General features: G+C 50.3%; 1 protein-coding gene across 1 annotated transcript; it reads right to left on the reverse strand.

The window, feature by feature from the left end:
- Positions 1 to 335: 335 nt before the first annotated feature.
- OAS2 (2'-5'-oligoadenylate synthetase 2) lies at positions 336 to 17,139 on the reverse strand. Its single transcript, XM_037511536.2, has 11 exons — positions 16,917 to 17,139; positions 14,731 to 15,001; positions 11,817 to 11,998; positions 10,398 to 10,633; positions 9,342 to 9,483; positions 8,258 to 8,431; positions 6,698 to 6,980; positions 4,800 to 4,987; positions 3,439 to 3,677; positions 2,338 to 2,491; positions 336 to 1,122 (listed from the first exon to the last, which is right to left on the reverse strand). The coding sequence occupies exons 1-11, from the start codon at positions 17,091 to 17,093 to the stop codon at positions 1,036 to 1,038; spliced, it is 2,133 nt and encodes a 710-aa protein (XP_037367433.1). The 5' UTR covers positions 17,094 to 17,139; the 3' UTR covers positions 336 to 1,035.
- Positions 17,140 to 19,044: the final 1,905 nt, after the last annotated feature.

The raw sequence follows: 19,044 nt of genomic DNA on the forward strand, positions 1-19,044 counted from the left end.
TCCTGTTCTGTTTCCCGCTCTGGCTCTGGTGAATCCTCTCCCCCTCCCGCGCTTCTGACTGTACCCAGTGCTTGTATAAATAAATAAATAAATCTAAAATAAAATAAAATACGGTTTGAAACTCAATCTCTTGCCTCCTCTTTTCATGGGAGGTTGAGGGATGAGGCTGCAAGTTTCAAGCCTTTAATCACATGCTCGCCATCTCTCTTTGTCTTTCTGGCATCACCAACCCCTCCCTTGAGACAATCCAAGGGCGCAGGCATACAAAGGCACGCCAGTGGGGAATTGAATCTCTGTGTTAGGAACTGGAGACAAACACCAGCGATCATCTTTATTATGCGGCAAGTGGTCTATGCACAGCAATAAAACAGCAAGTGGACATTTGAGGTTAAAATGCTTAGACCTTCAAGTCGGAGGACAAAGCCTTCAGAATGGGGGAGAAGATACTCATGCGCAGAGGGGGGTAAAGTAGGCTCAGCAGGAAAAGGGTAACACAGAGGAGCCTAATCCGAGCCGCTGGAGGGTTAGCAGGTCTGGCTTCGGAGAGCTTTGAAGGTGTGAGAAGGGGTTGGCTCCCACTGGCTTGGGAGACCGTCCACTCTGCAGGGGCAGACTGAGTTTTGTGTACGGACAGAAAGAGAAAAGAGGGAGAGGTGGAGGGTTGGGGGAGCAAGATCGCAGAATTTGGGGAGCCCAGGAGCAGGCAAAAGGCTTCACTGGGGCACTGTGGAGAGAGCCTTCTGCTGGGAGTGAAGGAAAAGGAAGCTGAAAGGAAGCAGGAAACATTCAGTAAGGTTGGCAGCGCCGTGGGCTCGGCAGGCTGGGTGGGAGTGAAGGCATTTCACAAGGTCACTTGCAGGGGGTGAGCTCAACACGGCCAGACTTTATGAAGGACTTGGCAGTCCTGGTAGAAGAGGAGTCAAAGAAGGAGTCGCAGGGACTGGCCGGGAAGAATGGGCCAGGGTCCCTCTTCGCACGGCCTATGGCTCTTCGAAGGCACCTGCCGAAGACATGGAGCAGCGTCCTCCGGCCGTCTCACACCAGGGACCTGCTTCTGAATGACACCATCTCGTGGACAACAGGCTGCATCTGAGCTCCACAACTTCCTGGTGTCTGCACTGTCTGGAAAGAGAGATTCGTGTGAGAACAAGACATTCCCTGAGCAGTTCAGACTATTGGCTGAAAGGCTCAGGGAAAATTTAAAGGGAATAAGTGTATTTGGGAGAGTAACTATTACCAGAGACGATTTTTGGTACTTGTTGGTAGTACAGACCTTGATAATTTGAGGCAATCCCACATTGTGTGGGTTTGTGTGGGGGTGGCTGGGGGGTGCTTTAAAGCAGGGATTCTCACCCTTGGGACCATTTTGCCCTCATGGGACATGAAGCAATCAATGTCTTGAGAGGTTTTTAATTGTCTCGACTGGGCACCCCCTCAGCATCCTGAAGGGCTGGGACAGCCCCCCACGCTTAAGACGATCTGACCCCCAAAGTCACTAGTGCGAGATCTGAGGAGCCCAGTTTCCACAGAGCCTCGAAGGAGAGCCAGGGGTGCCTGGTGGCAGGTACCTGGAGGTACCCTCAGGTACCTAAAGAGCAGGCTTGTCATAAGATCAAGGAGGAGGGATGAGGAGCCTGGCCAGGTGGGCAGACGCTCTCGGCTGCTGACCCACTGGTCCACACTTGTCTCCTCCACGCCCTTCCTTTCTGGAGCCCCTTTTAGTAACCATGGCAACATGACAGTTCTGGGCAGGACAGCAGCGCATGGTGGTGAGGTTGCCCTGGGCACTGAGGATGTTGAGCAGCGTCCCTGATCTCTGCCCACCAGGTGCCAGTCACACCCCTCCCCAGGAGACAGCCAGAAAAACACCCCCAGAGATTGTTCGCCAAGGAGGGCACCCCCCCTCCCCACCCCAGGTCCTTCTGATGAGGCTCCACCCTCTTCAGTCACTGACTTCAGTCCTCGTGAAACTGAAAGCAACTAGCATGTCTCCAGGGGGAGGTCACAGTCCAGGCAGAAAGAACAGCAGGGGGAGATCCAGGGGTCATGAACACCGGATCTTATGGCAAGCCCGTGGGCTCCAGCCCCATGCGTCACTAGCCCCCGGGGTGGAGACACCTGCTCCAGGAAAGCACTATGGGGCAGCTGTTGTGGGAGGTCTGGCCCCCCAATCGGCTTGCAATTGGCAGGAGAAAACAACCCTTTAGGCTCCTGTGAATTAGACTTTCTTCAGTTTGTGACTGAACGAATTTCAAGTTGCTCCAGCTGGGGAAGCGCTTTGATTGAAGCCTGTCCCGGGGCCCTCTCCCGAAGACCCCTCCTTCAAGTGACTCTTACTGGTATGAGCCAGGGGCGTATTGTGTTTCCAGTCCCATCTTTGAAGCAGAGAAAGGACAGCCATTCCTTAGCTTCTTGTGCCAAGAGACGCCAACACCAGCGATTTCCTCCACCCACGTCGCCGGTGGGTTCAGCTGGGTCCAAGATCACAGGCCTAAAGGAGTGGTTAGAGGCATTAGAGGCATGCCTTTCACAACCAACGGCTTCAGATTGGGGGACCCCTACTCTCAGCAATAAGACATGGCCTTATTCCTTAGGCGCCAGTCATTCCAATGTACTAGTGCAGTTTGAAGTAACTTCCTAGAGCCAAATTATATTTGTCAAAAAAATGTTTGAAAGCTGTTACTTATAGCACACCCGGAGGCATAGTGGGGTCAGCTTCTCCAGCTGAGAGCAACTGGGTATATTTTTGCATAGAAGATCTGGGGTGTAGGCCAGAGGTGTGGGGTGAGAGGATTCACCAGAGACAGAGTGGGGAGCAGAACAGGCAGACAGAGGAAATACACTGCTGAGGGGAGCAGCGGGCGAGACAGGAGAGGTCTGCCGCGCCATGTGGGTCAGCTCCCTGGCTGGGGATCAAACTCAGGCCCTAGAGGAGACAACGCTGAGACTTAACCCCCAGCCCTCCAGGGAGGCCCCTCGCTTCCCTTTTCTTTCTGTCTGTAGCTTTTGTCCCCTGCCTGTGATGCTGAGCAGATACACTAGATTCCTGCGTATTCTTGAAGGATAAAGGTTTTGTGGGGTTGAGGCCTGACAGGGAGATAATAACCCCTGCAGGATAAACCAACCATGAATGGTAGATCTTTCTCAGGGACCCACTTCCCACTCTCACTCCTAGACCTGCTAACAAATCCACTTTTCTTCCCAACCCAGAAAAATGAAAGCAACTCAGAGGCCTGATCCCGGGCTCCCTCCTTCTCTGTTGCTTCTGGATGACATTTTTTCCTGCCTCCCGAGGCTGTGGGAAGTTCTGTGGGCGAGCACGTCCCTCCCTCATCTTCACACAAGGATAATGAATCATGCCCAAGGGAGGAGAATCCAGGTCGCTGAGGTGGTGCTGGAGGGAATCAGGTGAAGGGGAGGGGTCTGGGGTTGGAGCACCTGGTTTTCTGGATCTGGGCCAGCAGGAAGTTCCTCACAGTCTCATTCTGGAAGTTGTAATTGACAGTCCAGAAGATGCAGAGCTCCCGATATTTCATGACCAACTCCAGGACCGTCCGGAAACCTTCAGCGGTGTCAAAATTGTCCTCCCCACTGCCGTGCTCCCAGGCATAGATGGTGAGCAGCTCCAAGGCATACTTTGGGGGCAGGGATCCCATTCGCTTCAGCTTTCTCTCACACTGAGGGAAGAGGGGGACGTCAGATGACACTGCTCATGTATCTGAGACAGGTTTGGGGAAATGCGTTCCTTATGCAATTTTGTCACCGTGCAGACATTAGCTCTCGTGTGCTTATACCCTCCTTAGGGCCACAGGGAACAAAGCCACACAAGATTAAATCCAGCAAAAGGAAAATGATGTTGGCCACAGAGGCGGGAAATATAAGCTGTGGAAAGCTACTGCCACATTGCAAGGGCCATGGCCTCAACAGGCAACAGGAGTTTGGGGACTGTCCTCACAGACATGATCTGTCATTGAAGGGATGCTGTAAGCCAGCACGTGACTATACTAAAATCCCTCTGCATGCTATTGCAGCTGCAGGGCCAAGCATCTCACCCCTATCATTCTTGATTCTCCCAACATCCAGAGTTCACCATTCTAGAGGAAGACCTGAGGATTTGGGGTTGCAGTGACTTCCTCGAGGTTGTGCCATCCGGCCCCCTGGGACTGAGGTAGAGCAATTTCCCTGGCCAGGAAACCACATGCTCTGTCTCCTACTCAGGCTTCGGAGCAAGACTCAGAAAGGAAAATCTGAGGAAAGAGCTGAAACTGCTCTGGGTATTTGTAATGAAGAAGATACTCAGAAACTACCCCAAGTGCGAGACAGTTGACAGAAGTGAAGTGAGACAAGCCGATCTGGGAAATGCCAGCCTGCCCCACTGGAAGCCTGCAGATTCTACCTGCTTTTTGGGAGAGTGCAGGGCCTGTTCACTGTAGCCCCCGAGCAGCAGACCAGCCATAACGGCAACGCTGGGCACATAAATCTCAACCTCACCTGCCCTGGGTAGGCAGGACTATTTGAATTCTGCAGAATTCTTTGGGTGTTAGAGCAAAGTCAAAAAAAAAAAAAAATCTCAAAAAGGTGCTTTAACAATAGGGCACTCTACACCTGTCCCAACTTAATGGGGTTTGTGAGGGGAACTGCACAGAGATACGCAGGATGGGGGAGCAGCACATGCCCGATGGTGACCCAGGCCCTGGCATGGGAGGGTGTGGGCATGCAGAGCTCTGCACTCAGTAAGTGATGGTCACAGAACATTGATAAAAATACTTCCTGGATAGCTAGGCCAAGAGTCAACATACCAGCTTGTACCAGTGCTTCACCAGACGTACTAAATCTTTCAGTTTGATGGGCCGCTGTGCAATAAAGTCACGCTGCAGCTCTGTGAAACAGGTGGAAAATTCACCCCCTGGGACTTTCGAGGATTCACACAGGCGAATGAGCTCAGCATAGATGCTGGGGTCAGGTCTCCACCCAGATTTCACTTGACCTAGCAAGAGGGAGATATTTACATTATGTCTATTTTTTAAAGATTTATTTATTTATGCATACAAGAACTGGGGTATAGGCAAGAGGTACGGGGGGTGAGAGAATTCACCAAAGACAGAGTGGGGAACAGAACATGCAGATTGACTGAAATACACTACTGAGGGGAGACAGGAGAAGTCTGCTGTGCCATGTGGGTAGCTCCCTGGCCAGCTGGGGATTGAACTCATGCTACAGAGGCTGCGGATAGCTTCACAGTGCTGTCCTTAACCCCTTGCACCACCAGGGAGCCCCTTTACTTTATGGCTTAATATGCATAGAAAGCAACAGATTTCAAGACATTTTGGACAACTCTCATTTAACTCTGGGGCATTACTTTGAATTCTATCAGTATTTGAAATACTGATATCTAAGATGCTGGGAACATCTCCAGAGTAAGCAATGTTGAAAGATGTATGGGTTATGTGAGTACCGCCGGTATTACTAAAGTATTCTGTAGAACTATACTGTAACATGGACGTGTAACTGGCAGGTGGTAGCCACCTGTTAATATGGCTATTTGCATTCAAGTTAATTAAAAGGAAGTAAAATTTGAAATTTACTTCTGTTACATTAGCTGCATTTCTAGCTCTCCATAGACACAGGACACAGATGTGATACACTTCCATTTATCACGGAAAGACTTTTTGGTTAGAGCTAACCTGGAGTTTGTATACTATGGCCTCCCAAGCTAAATCTGGCCCACTGCTTGTTTTTGTAAATAAAGTTTTATCAGAACACAATCATGCCCATTTGTCAATGTATTATCTATAGTCGCTTTTAGCTTACATTGGCAGAATTGAGCAGGTGTGACAGAGAAATTGTGGTTCTCAAAGCTGAAAAAAATTACCATCTTGCCTTTTACCAAAAAGCTTAGCCAACCTCCAATCTATATACTGTTACTTCCTCTCCCAGAGACAGAACCATTCCGAGGAAAGGTGCCAGTCTTCTTGATTTGATTTGGAAAATTCCCATAGCCTTGATTTCTCCTAATGAGAATCATGTAGCTACCGCCCATGAATTAAATCTTTATTTATTTTATTTATTTATTTTTTAAAGATTTATTTATTTATTTATACAAGCACTAGGTACAGTGAGAAGCGCAGGAGGGTGAGAGAATTCACCAGAGCCAGAGCGGGGAGCAGAGCAGGCAGAAGGACCGAAGTACACTGCTGAGGGGAGCAGCGGGCGGCAGGAGAGGTCTGTGCGCCATGTGGGACCCTCCTCTGGTGGCTGGGGAGCAGTGGGGGATCAAACCGGCGCTACAGAGGCTGCGGGCAGCTTCACAACCCAGTGCTCAACCGCTGTGCCACCAGGGAGGCCCCACGAATTAAATTTTTAAAAGAGATTATTTGCCTATGTTTGTAAGTAAACACCTGATTTCCTGTCTTTGTCTCAGAGTTCTTCCCAGAATATGTTCTTGAATTTCCTCCCTTAATCCTTAAGACATTTAATTTATAGACGTGGACGGAACTCAGGGTACCCCATTCTTTAACAGGTATTATAATGATCCCATGGGAGTGGAAGATGCAGGGGCCAGCCGCAGGACCCGGACATGAGAATGAAAAGCATACAGGTGTCAGGCCGCCTGCTGGGACCCTGGACCCACGGCCCCTGACTAAGTCGTGCTCCTAAGCCCTTCCTCCTCCAGAATCAAAGGTCTGGGGAGCCTTACCTAGTGGGTTAAATGCAGGCAGCACATCGAAGTCAACACTTTCCTTGAGTTCTTTGGATTTCAGAGAAAAGCTCAGCACCCGGGGAAACTGCCATTTTGAAATCTCAAATTTCACTTCCAACTGCTTCTCCTCCTTACAGATTTCCAGCTGTTTACGGATTTCATCGATGATGTCCCTTCTCTGGTGTTTTTGGGCAGTGTAGCTTCGGAGTGAACTGAGGAACACCACCAGGTCGGCATCAGAGCCATTTTTCAGAGCTGTGCCTTTGGCCGCGGAGCCACCCTAGGGGAGAAAGCAAAGCTGAGATGAGCATTTCGTAGACTCGAGCCTCTGGCACCTGTGCTCTGCCCACCAGCCCCCCAAGTCCCTGCAATGGGGGGGCTTTGCCCTGGGTACCAACCCTCACTCTTGTTGCCATGGCCACCCCCTAGAAAGCTCACCGAGCTACTGTGGAGAGAACGCTGACCACGCGGTAAATGCCTGCCTACAAGGGCTGGCGGCAAGGGGAGGGCTTGTCTCCTGCACAGGAATCCTCGCTTAGCTCATCCATATGGTCTTGGAAACTGACTTTAAGCCAAACGCCATAGAAGGAAACCAAGAAATCGAATAACCAATCTGGTTTCAGTCAATGTTGGTCGGGATTTCTTATTTTTCATCAATGTTAAAATGAAGTGATGTTGCACAAAACTGAGTCGTTTAAGGGCCTGCTGTGTGCAGATCCTCCAGGCCTCCCCGCTCAGCCCAGTCCATCTGCAGCTGGTCTGTGAGTGCTGGTCTAGAGCCCCGAGCCCCGAGCTGGCACCTTCCCCAGGAGACCGCCCTCTCCAGCTTGCAGCCTGCGCCAGGGCCACAGCAGCTTGGAGACATCTCTCTCCCGATTTTCTTCTCCGAGTGTCGTTGTGCCTTTTCCTAGTTATTATCTTGTTAACAGGAGTCTCAGGAAGGAGAGGACATGGCTTCCACCACAGCCAAGAGCTCAACCTTGTTTTCCTTTTGCAGATTGCTGTGGGGTGTCGGGACCACCCCCAGCCCCATCTCAGCACAGCACGCTCATGGGGCTGGGCTGGCGTCAGGGCCGATGTTTCTGCACACCTGTCAGCGTGGTCCTCCCCTGATCCTGTGAGGGTGGGCACAGGTTATCTGGTTGATGACCCGCGGGTAAAGGGAAGCACGTCTGCTGAGTCATGGACCAGGATGACCCAGTTGCTACCTCGGGGCTGGGCTGCCTCTGGCTCCAGTCATTGAAAAGAGAAAGAGGTCACTCGTGGGTCCAGTGTGCACACTGGGCCTAGACTCTGAAGAGCTGCGGATGGTGACCCCTAGAAGGATGTCCTCCAGGAACATGGGAATGCCACTTTATTTGGAAAAAGTATCTTTGTTGGTTTAATTAAGTCAGGGATCAGAGGGCTCTAAATCCAGTGACTAGTGTCCTTAGATGAGAAGACCCGGAGGAGAAGGTGATGTGGAGAGACCCTGCCTCAAGCTTCTGAGGGAGGTGAGCGTCCTAGAGGCATAGTGACCGCAGGCTCCCTGACAGCGGGTCAGGTGCCAGTGCTTACCTTGACGGCCTTCAGAACCTTTGTAGTTGAATGTCGAAAGCAGTTTTCTTTAAGGAATGTACAGATGATCATAACAGCTTTATGGAGCTGTTCAATGAAATCTTTGTTGGGCTGGAGAAAGTCCTTGATGTAGCGATCTAGAAGGTGGCCTGGGGTCTCGGAGAGGGCTCCTGGCTGGGGAGGAGGAAGAACTCCAAGGTGAACGATCCCTGCCTGGCCCTCTCTAGCCTCTCTCTCCTGCTCTCCACCCCTCCCTCCCTACTCTCCACCCTCCTACTCTCCACCTGGCTTCTCCCAATGGGTTCATAAAATGCCCAGACTCCAAGCTGCTTTCTGATTTCTGCTTCCAGTCACAGCATCATCAGCCCCTTCCCTTCAGCTTCTCCTGCTCATCCGTTCCTTCCTTATTTTCCCCTAAGTATTTTAGATTGCGGAGTGTCACATCCACCCCTTTCTCAAGGTCAATCACACCATGCCCAGAGACGCTGGTCTCTCAGAACTATCACAGCAAATTGTAACTGACATTCATTATCTCCCTGTTCTGGAGACTAGAAGTTCAAAGCCAGGGTGTCAGCAGGGCCTGCTCTCTCTGAAGGGGCTGGCAGAGGATCTTCCCTGCTCTTCCAGTTCCTGGTGGCTCCAGTATTCCTGGGCTGGCCTTGGCTGAGAGGCACTGCACCCCTGCAACCACAGGCACTCCCCTGGGTGTCTTTTTATCATGACACTCGTCGCTGGATGCAGGGTTCATGCTAATTCAGAATGATCCCATCTTAACTTAGTATGCCTGCGAGAACCTTCTTCCAGAAGAGGTCATGTTTGGAGGATTCAGGTGGACATGAATTTGTGGAGACACTATTCAACCCACTACATCAGGGGATGGAGATCCCTGTAGACATCTTGATCTTGGACTTCTATTCCCCAGAACTGTGAGCGAATAAAAATCCCCTCACTTTAAGTCACCCAGTGCATGATACGTGCCCGCAGCAGCCACGGGAAACACACGGTGATCGTGGGGAGATGGTAGTCTGGGCATCAGGAGGGCCCTCCCTGCAGCATCACCGCAATATTGGGAAAGCCCACTCACCAGAACATTCCAAGATGACCCATGGGACTCATGCGGGGTGAGAGAAGACAACCAGCACTGGGCTTCTGTTTTTAGCAGTTGCCAGCATGTCTTATCTTGGCTCAAATTATTGGTTGGGTCAGTTGGATCCAAGATGACTGGCCTGTGGGTTCCATTCAGTTCAAAAGCAGATCAGTAGGGCAGCTTGCGGGAGAAGAAATCAGTTTTGGGGTCTAGACTAGGCAACCTGGATTTTAGCTGCTGTGGTTCCTCCCGATGGCTGAGGAGCTTTGTCTAAGCCTCTCGCCTCCCTGGTCCCGGGGCCCTGTGTTCTGTGCTTCGCAGAGATGTCCCGTGACTAATGGAATAAAATAGTGTCTCCCTGCTACACAGACAGCACACATTAGCGGGCTAACTGTAAGAGCCTTGGTTAAGTCTCACCTCCTTCTCTGGTAGCCCCTTCCTTCCTTAAGAGGAAGCACTTCTTTTTTTTTTTTTTTAAATTTTGGAAGATATTTTAATTTTTTTCAAATTTACTTTAAATTTGTTAACAACAAAATTCAATCTTTATGTTGCATAATTCTATGAGATTTGACAAATGTATTAAGTCATGTAACCATTACCATCATCAAGATACAGAACAATTTTATCAAGTCCATTACCCTCCCCCAAAAGTCCTCAGGCTGCCACCTTGTAGTCAGACCTACTTTCTTTTTATTCAGATAGTTTTACATTTTCCAGAATGTCAAATAAAGAAGTTATATAGTATGTAGACTTTTGATTCTAATTTCTTCCAGTCATTTGGAATCTATTCATGTTTCATTAGATATTAGTAAGTGATACTTTTTAATTCTTAACTAGTATTCAAGAGGAAGCACTTCTTGAGTGTTTGTTTGGGGGACAAAATGTGCCGTGCTTGGGAATGGGAAGGGGCCCAGCAGGCTTCCCGCCTTCCAGGCACACCTCTGCTGGCGCGCCCCGGCTGGGGAAGCCAGGGTGAGCTCTCATTCTCATCCTGTTCTTGGGGGTCCGCTGATGAAGGGCTATGTAGAGAAAGGGCTGTGGGAAGCTTGGTACCTCGGCGAGTGGAGCTGCCTCAGCAGCATGTTCCGGACAGTCTCATCCTCGAAGTTGTAGTTGACCGTCCAGTAGACACACAGCTTCTCCTGCTGCTCCATGAGCCTCAGCACACTTCTGAGTCCTTCCTCTATGCTAAAGTTCTCTGCTCCGCTCCCCTGTTCCCAGGTGTAGATCGTAAGCAGCTCCAGCGCATATATGGGCTGCAGGGATGAATTATTTAACTTTTTCTGGCACTATGAGAAAAGAAAAAGGCGATGGTTGATTTGAGGACCCAGCTTCCCCCGTGCCAGGGATCTGAAATCAAGAATCCAGAAGTCTATAGGAAGCCGATGTCCCCCACCAGCAATTAACATGGCACCAGACCTGAAAGTTGACCCCCTACCACTTGCAAGGCTTGGAGCATCCCAAACGCTTGTAAGTTGCAGACGGGAGTGTCATTTAGAACAGTTCTTTGGAGAAACCGTTTGGCAATGTTTGCCAAAGTTAAAAAAAATGCATATTCCATGTATATTCATTATGTTACACAAAAACACATAGACTATATGTGCCGTGTGTGTGTATATATACATACATGTTCATGTACCTTACACCCTGTAGTTCCATGCCAGTCTATTTATCCCAGAGAAACGATGCTCAAATTCATCAAAAAAGGACACTAACCAGAGGAACCTGATTCATAATAGTCCAATTTGGAAATGACCTGAATGTCCATCAGCCTTGGAACAGATAAATACAAGGCATATTAATACAAAGGATATAACAAAACAAATTAAAAAATCACATGGACAAACATTTCAGATATACTGTCAAGCAAAAGATGACAGACATAACTACAAACAGTATGGAACCACTGACGTTACATTTAAAAACTTGCAAAACTAATTCGAGGTGATGGACGTGAGGACAGTGGTTTGTTTGAGGGAGTATCACCTAGAAGTGGGTTTCATGCAGGAAATGTGGCCAGACTTGATCTGGGTGTTGCTTGAGAAGATATAAAAAAAATACATTGAGGGCCTCCCTGGTGGCGCAGGGGTTAAGTCTCAGCACTATGAAGCTATCACCAGATACCACAGCACAAGTTTGCTCTCCAGGCAGGGAGCTGACCCACATGGCCAGGGAGCTACCCACATGGCGCAGCAGACCTCTGCTGTCTCCCCGCTGCTCCCCTCAGCAGTGGATTCCAGTCCATCTGCCTCTTCTGCTCCCTGCCCTGTCTCTGGTGAATCCTCTTACCCACACCCTCCTCGCCCCAACACCTCTGGCCTATACCCCAGTTCTTGTATGCATGGATAAATAAAATAAACCTTTAACAAAAATGTGTCGAGCTGTACAGTTAACCTGTTGCACTTGACTAGGTGTAAATGACCTCCAGGGAAAGGACAGGGCAACAGACTAGACGGACAATTTGCAAATCACCTTTTGATGCCACCAGTGCTTTATCAAGAGGATGAGGTCCTTCAGTTTTTGAGGACGGTTGTCAAAAAACTTCCGCTGGAGTTCTGTGAAACAGGCGGAGAACTCCCCTGGGCTGGCTCTCGTCTCATTCAAGGAACGTATGAGGTCTCTGTAGATCCCAGGGCTGGGCTTGTCACTGGCGCCTGGTGTGAAGGAGAAGCCAGAACTTTGGGTGTCGTGTCACCTGGCCTGGGGAAGCCGGTCGTGACGGTGATCATGGCTGGACTGCACACGTCAGCGGCCTAGCTGTAAGAGGCTTGGTGTGTTGACATAAAGGCTGCGGGTAGCTTGCCCTATAGGTCATAAGCGTGGCAGTTACAGGATCGGGACAGCCTCAGACGGGATCACAGGACCCAGTGTGGAGGTGAAAACACAATTACAGATGAAAAAGGGGTCAGTAGGGAGAAAATGGCTTTTTAAAAAGCGCGACTGGCAGACATCCGGAAGAAACTGAAGTTTATGTGTTATATGCTATCGAGTCTGCTGTTGAGCCCACCCAGTGAACAACCTATTTCAAGTCAGGGAGACGGGCTCTTGGAGGCATAGAAGCCAGGTGCAGACATGGCGTTGGAGGCTGGATGGAGGCCAGTGGGCAGGGGCACCCCCCCTTGGAGGGGGCAGGTAATGCAGAGCAGTGGTTCTCACACTGGGGTGCCTATTGGATCCTGCTGCACACAGCCCAGGAGGCCTCATGCCTGTGAGCCTGGGCCTCCGAGTTCCAGATTAACTCGTAGGAGATCTGGTCCCCAAGTAGAGAGAACTTGGGTGTCTGTAGTTTTTACTAAGTTCCTCAGGTGATTCTGATACCCTTTCAGTGCAAGAATGGCTGGTGTGGGGTGAGGAAAAAGACATCAAGTTTATAGAATTCAATCAAAGGGCCTCTACCTTTGCTAGCTGAGCTCCGTTTAGAAACACATTTAGACAAACAGCCAGGAGACAGCAGCCACCTTACCTTTCATTTAACTGACGAGTATTTACTGACTTCCTGCTATCAGCCAGGCACGGTTCTGGGCACTTGGCGTGCAGGAAGGTTGAGGGAACATTCTAGCTTCCTCAGTAATGGTAACGATACAGCCAACTTTTACTCAGTGCTTACTCTCTGCCAGGCACTGTTTAATCTCTGCAGGTCCAGAGAAATACGTGAGCCTCACTGGACACTTCTGCGCTTAGGGTGATTGTCATCGCTAATTTATAGACAAGGAAACTGAAATGCCAGGAAATCTGGGAAAACAGAAGCATCCCGCTTTGGTGGAAGACCCCGGAGAGGAAGCAGTGGGGGCAGATAGCCATAGAGAGAGACACAGGGAGAGTTGAAGGAGGTCAGCTTGGACCCATTGCAGAAAGTCCAGGTTAGGGAGGCTAATATTTCCTGTGGAAAACAACTTGAGATATCCCTGGGAGACGGCTTTTTCTCAGGAAGTGCTCATCATTGTTTCTTTTAGAAAAGGAATCTTAGTTTGGAATGTGCGGCTGATTTGTTCTCACACCATCCTGGCATAATGGGGTCACCCCAGCAGAGGGCACTCTGGCCCGTGTGCTGGAGGACAGGAGAGAAGAGGATTTTCTAATTCTGCGTGACACTGTGTCTCTTCGCCTTGATTTTCCCCTTGTTTGCGACAAGCCTGCACCCTCAACCCTTAGTGTCCTAAAGACCCTGCTAGATAACTTTTTCTAGTCTAATCTTATAGCTAGCAGAAGTGCATGAGTAATGGGACCAGGATAAGACCTCAGGGTTGCCTGCTTTGTGAACAGGCGCATTTTCCTCTGAATTGGGTCACCTTTCTGTGAACGAGACTCCTGAAGGTATGTGTGTGTGTGTCTGCCTTGGAGAACTCTGGCCTGTCAGGAATTTATTTTATTTATGTCAGGAATTGGCTGTGGGCCCAGGAATGTTCCTTTTCTTTAGTTTGCCCATTTGTTTAACAAAGGCTTGAATTTCGGCTCTAGAATTTAAGTTTGTGATATATGAGTATCTGCGCTTGAAACTAAGTTGTAACTATACTGAATCTTATCAATCTATCCAACCATCCAGCCAGACAGCCAATCATCCACCCATCTGTCAGTCCGTCCATCCATCCATCCGTCCATCCATCTATCAACAACTATTATTGACCATGAACATAGTACTAGGGACTGCAGAAGAAAAAGAACAAGAAAGCCAAGGCACCTGTTATATTAGGCAGAACTGGCAGGTCTTAGTGACAGGTTGCTGGGCAAGGAGATGGGGTGTAAGACATCTGAGCCAGCTTTAAGTAATAGATGGGATGGTGGGGATTTTTGCTAAGACAGGGAGCCCAGGCGGTGGGGAGGCCTTGGAGAGATAGAAAGTGGGTGAGGCACCCTTCAAACTCTGGTGACAATCACTCATGAAGGGTCCTTGCCTTGACATTGACCTTGGTAGTAGGTAGACTCCGAATACCTAACCTCGCTGAACTTTTCCCAGATTTTGCCCCATTCTCTCCCTCTAACCAACCTGGTCTTCATCCTCAAGTGTGGTGCATGGGCCAACATCATCATTATCATGGGTCTGGTTAGAAATACAGAATCTTGGGTCCTGCTCCCACCTCTGAATCAGCACTTGCACGTACAAGTTTCCCAGGTGATTCTTGTGCGTGTCACAGTTTGAGAGGCTCTGCGCTAGAGTCTAGAGCAATCCTTCCAAAGCCAATTAAGAGAGGAGGGAGACGTTGTGGAGAAAAGAGGAAGCCCAGGGTAGCAGAGGCCTCCTCTCATGAGGTCTAGGGTCATCCACTCCGGAAAGCACAGTGGCACTACCGGCCCCAGCCCAGAGGACCCACATGGAGGCCTCCACCTCTTTCTTTGGCTTTGCTTCCTGCCAGCTCTCTACCCATTGCACTTACCCAGGAGTGCTCACCTAAAGGGTTAAAGGCAGGCAGCACCTCAAAAGTGATATCCTGGTGTTCTGTGGACAGCTGGATGGTGAGTCTGTTGTAGCGTCTCTGGATCATCATGTTAGCTGCCAGCAGCTTGTCTAATAGACATATTTCCAGCTGCTTCTGGATTTTGTTAAGGATTTCATTTTGATTTTTCTTCAGATCCTGGAATTGTGTAAAATCACTGGCAAAGATGACAAGGGTGCCATCGGAGTTGCCCCTCAAGACTGTTTTCCGGCCATAGGAACCGCCCTGCCAGCAACAGAGACGCAGATGTGAGACTCTGGACGCCTAGGGTCACAGGGTACCTGGGCAGGTGGTAGCATTCTCAATGCAAACAAAGGTCACAAGTGTCACCAGTCTTGGCAGGTATCAATTTGTCTACCCGAAGACCCAAATTGGGTGCTCCTAGCAGCATTTTCCATACAAGCTTCAAGCTGGAGGCAACTGAAATGGCCATCAACAAGAGCATGGACAAGTGTGGTGTATTCACATCACACAATGCAACACAACCAATGTGCTCATGCCACAAAATGCTACACAGCAGAATGTGTTGATACAATGCAATGCTACACAATCAGAATGTGTTCACACCACACCACACAACACAACACAGCCAGAGTGTGTTCACACCACACAATGCTACACAGCCAGAATGTGTTGATACAATGCAATGATACACAATCAGAATGTGTTCACACCACACCACACAACACAACACAACACAACCAGAGTGTGTTCACACCACACAATGCTACACAGCCAGAATGTGTTGATACAATGCAATGCTACACAATCAGAATATATTCACACCATGCAATGCAACACAAACTAGAGTGTGTTCACAACACACAATGCTACACAACCAGAGTGTGTTCACACTAACAACAAGGGTAGGGGTGTGATGAGTCACAGGAATCATACTAAACTCACAAGGTGTATAATTTCGTGCATATCGGGCGAACAACCCTCTGGTTTACCTGGGGCATAACCAGTTTTTGCACTGAAGGCCCCTTGTCCTGAAAACTCTCTGGTCCTGAGGGAACCGGGATAGTTGGTCACTTTATATTTATATCAAGTTTAAAGAACAGATGAAACGAATCATCTCTACTGTTAGAGGCCAGGAGAGTGGCTGCCTGGGGCTGTGACAGTGACTGGAGGCGGCCACGGGGACTCTCCTTGGGGACGGGGAACGTTTTGTTTCTTAGTTCGGGTGTGAGGTACACAATTTGTCCTTCATGGTAACCTATCAGGCTAGCTGATTACTTCTGTCCACTTTTCTTTCTGTATTTTTTACTTTAACTAGAAAAAAGTAGTTAATAGGAGAGCCAGGTGGTGCAGCAAGTAGGGGTGTGTACTCCCAGCAGCTTCCCTGGGCCTCAGTGCCAGGTCTGGTGCCAGCTACTAAATAGTTTCCCCAGGCCTCAGTTTCCCCATCGGGGCTGGGACAGGGGCTGCCCAGTGTCCGGGTGTCTGTAGGCGAGGCTCTGGGGCAAAGAGTGTGTGTAAGGCAGACATCAGAAAGCACAGTGACTGCAGAGAAGTGGGGCACCAGCGCTGGAGAACATGGGGTGTGGGTAGGGATCTCGATGCCCTCCCCTCCCTAGGGTCCTGGCACCTTCCTGGCGCCCTGGCCTCCCCAAAGCTCTAGAATCTTCCATCTCAATCTTGGGATTGTGCGCATAGCACCAAAACCTTCTAACTGCTGTTGAGAAACCACAGAGCAGACTTAGGGAGTTTTACAGAAATCCTCTGGCCTCAGTTTACTCCTTTGTAATATGCAAAGGACAAAAACCCTAATAGTGAGTTATTAGAGCCCATCTGTGGAGCACTAGGTACCAGGCCCTGTGCTAAGAACATTACATGCCTGTCTCATAGTGCTCTGAGGGGGTGTTATTCCTCTGCCGTTTTATGGATTCAGAGGCTGAGGCACAGAGAGGTTGAGCAGCCTGCCCCAGGTCACACAGTCCTCGGGGCAGACCGGCTCCCCAGCCGGTGCTCCTAAGCTACACCACATGCTGTCATCTGCTCCGGCATGGGGAGGATGAGCTGACGTCTCGTATGCCCAGGGCCCACACACAGTGGGCGCTTTGCACCAAATAGCTCTGCCTTCCAGCGGCATAATGATCTCCTGGGCCCCACAAGCCCGGCCCAGCCCACCACTCACTGTGGCTACATGTCTCTCCAGGCGCAGCTCCTTGGCTTCCTGCAGGAAGGTGCAGAGTCTTTCCACAATCAAGTCGAGCTTTGTCTCACAGTTTTTGTGAGGCCTCAGGACAAAGCGGATGAACTGATCTAGTTCGTAAGTAGGCATTGAGATCTCCTGGAGCCCCCAGGATGCCATAGCTCCGTGGGCTGCTGAGTGTCCGTGGGTGGCAGAGCAGGAGGAAGAGAATTGAGCAACCCGAGCTGAGAGCCGAGAAACTGAAACTCAAGGGCTCCCAGCTGACTTCCTCATCTAAGGTGTGGCTCATCTGATTGCTGGGTTGATGCCAAGGGACCCGGGATTAGATATGCAGCCTTCGGGCATGTGCCAGACCCGTGTCCTCGAGCATGCCAGCTGCCCTTTTGGTGCCTCGATGTCCCCAGCAGTAGTTAGGACAACCCTGGAGGGTTGATAGGGAGATGAAAAGGTCCCCCAAAGGGCTTAGCAGGGGGCAGGCGCTACAAACGTATTTCATGCATAAGTAGCATTTTCCGGGCGCAGAGGGCAGAGGTCATCTTCAAGGGCTCTTTCCCCATCCCCACTTCCAGGCAGGCGGGGAACTCAGACTCAGCGAGAACAGGGAGGGAAAGAGACCCAGAGAGGGCAGGGACTTGCTCAGCGACACACAGCAAGGGCTGGGCAGGATCCAGTTCTGCTAACGATGCTCTTCCAGCCTTTCCCCCGTCACGCGTTATAGGCCGTTTCCTGGGAAGCTGCTGGAAAAGGGACTTTGGATTTGGGGAAGTTCCCCAGTGTCCTCGAAGTATTTTGCTGGGGCAGCTCAGGTGGCTCCCGGCTGGTGGCCCAGCACGTCTGTCCCCAGGGACACCGGCCCCCGAGCTGGTCAGAACTCCTTAAGAAGCGTGTGTCCGCCTGACCGGTCCTGGTCTCGTGCGCCATGATTTGCTTTGTGGTTTGACCACCCAGGGCTACTAGGGAGCCCCGGGATACGTCTCCTAAGGCGGAGGCCACCTGAGATCACAAGGCAGGTCTCCCACTGGCAACTTCCTTGTGACTGGGCCTCCCTGCTCTCCCAGGGGACAGCATCACTGGTGACCTTCCTGGCCCTGGGCACCATGACCACCCAGCATGCCACTCCCCTGCCTCGCACTCCCGCCTCCCTGCGATCCGTGCATTCAGCTCTCACAGCACCCATTCTTTAAAGAGCCTGCCTAGCTGCAGGCTTGTGTCTTCTGGGGACTTTTTCAGGTGTGAAGCCCCAAATTCCAGGAGAGAGCTCCCCAGTCAATGAGCCCCTCACATCTGATCTTGCACACAGCCTCTAGACCAGCGCCCTGATATCCACATCTACACACGCCCCCTGGTTTCTGCTGGGATGCGTGACTGCCTCCTATGCCTACTTGGGACACAGGCCCTTCCTTCCCCCAACCATTGCCCAGCATATTCCCAGCTGGGTGGTGCCGGGACTTAACCCCAGTCACGGGCCTAGTGGGTGGGAGGAAAGGCAGGCTCAGATCTTGCGGGGTCTCATGAAAAGAGGCCTCAAGAGGGTCTTTGCACAAGGGGCAGGCACTAGCTTCTAGCAGGGATGAGGTGGGAGGGCTATTTCTGCAGCAATGAAGGCTTGGGAGGATGTGGGAATTGGAGATTTTCAGGAACTTCAACCCTTAAGCCCGCAGGCTGGGAGTCAGAGTCCCTTTCTTCCTAAGGCCCATTCTTTCCTGACCGTGTTTAGCAGACCTGATTCCTCTGAGAGTATATAACTTTCTTCCACACCCACTACAGCCATAATGAAAATGATGGACAATAAATAGAGTGTTGCAAGGATGGGAGAAACTGGAAGGCCATGCATTGCAGGTAGGCGTGCAAAGGGTGCAGTGAAAAGCAGTGAGGTGGGCCTAAAAAGGCTCAACAGAGAGTTGCCATCTGACCCAGCAAGTCCACTCCTAGGTACAGACCCAAGACAAAGGCAATGAAAATATAAGCCCACACAAAATCCTAGCAGCATTATTTACAATTGCCAAAAAGTGGCAATAACCCAAATGCTGGTCAATGGAGGAATAGATAAATAGAAAGAAGTCTACCCATGCAATGGAATATTACTCAGTCATGAAAAGGAACAAAGCCC

The sequence above is a fragment of the Talpa occidentalis genome, unplaced genomic scaffold, assembly GCF_014898055.3.
Source record: "Talpa occidentalis isolate TD23 unplaced genomic scaffold, MPIMG_talOcc4v2.1 talOcc4.14, whole genome shotgun sequence".
In the NCBI taxonomy this organism is placed as follows: Eukaryota; Metazoa; Chordata; class Mammalia; order Eulipotyphla; family Talpidae; genus Talpa; species Talpa occidentalis.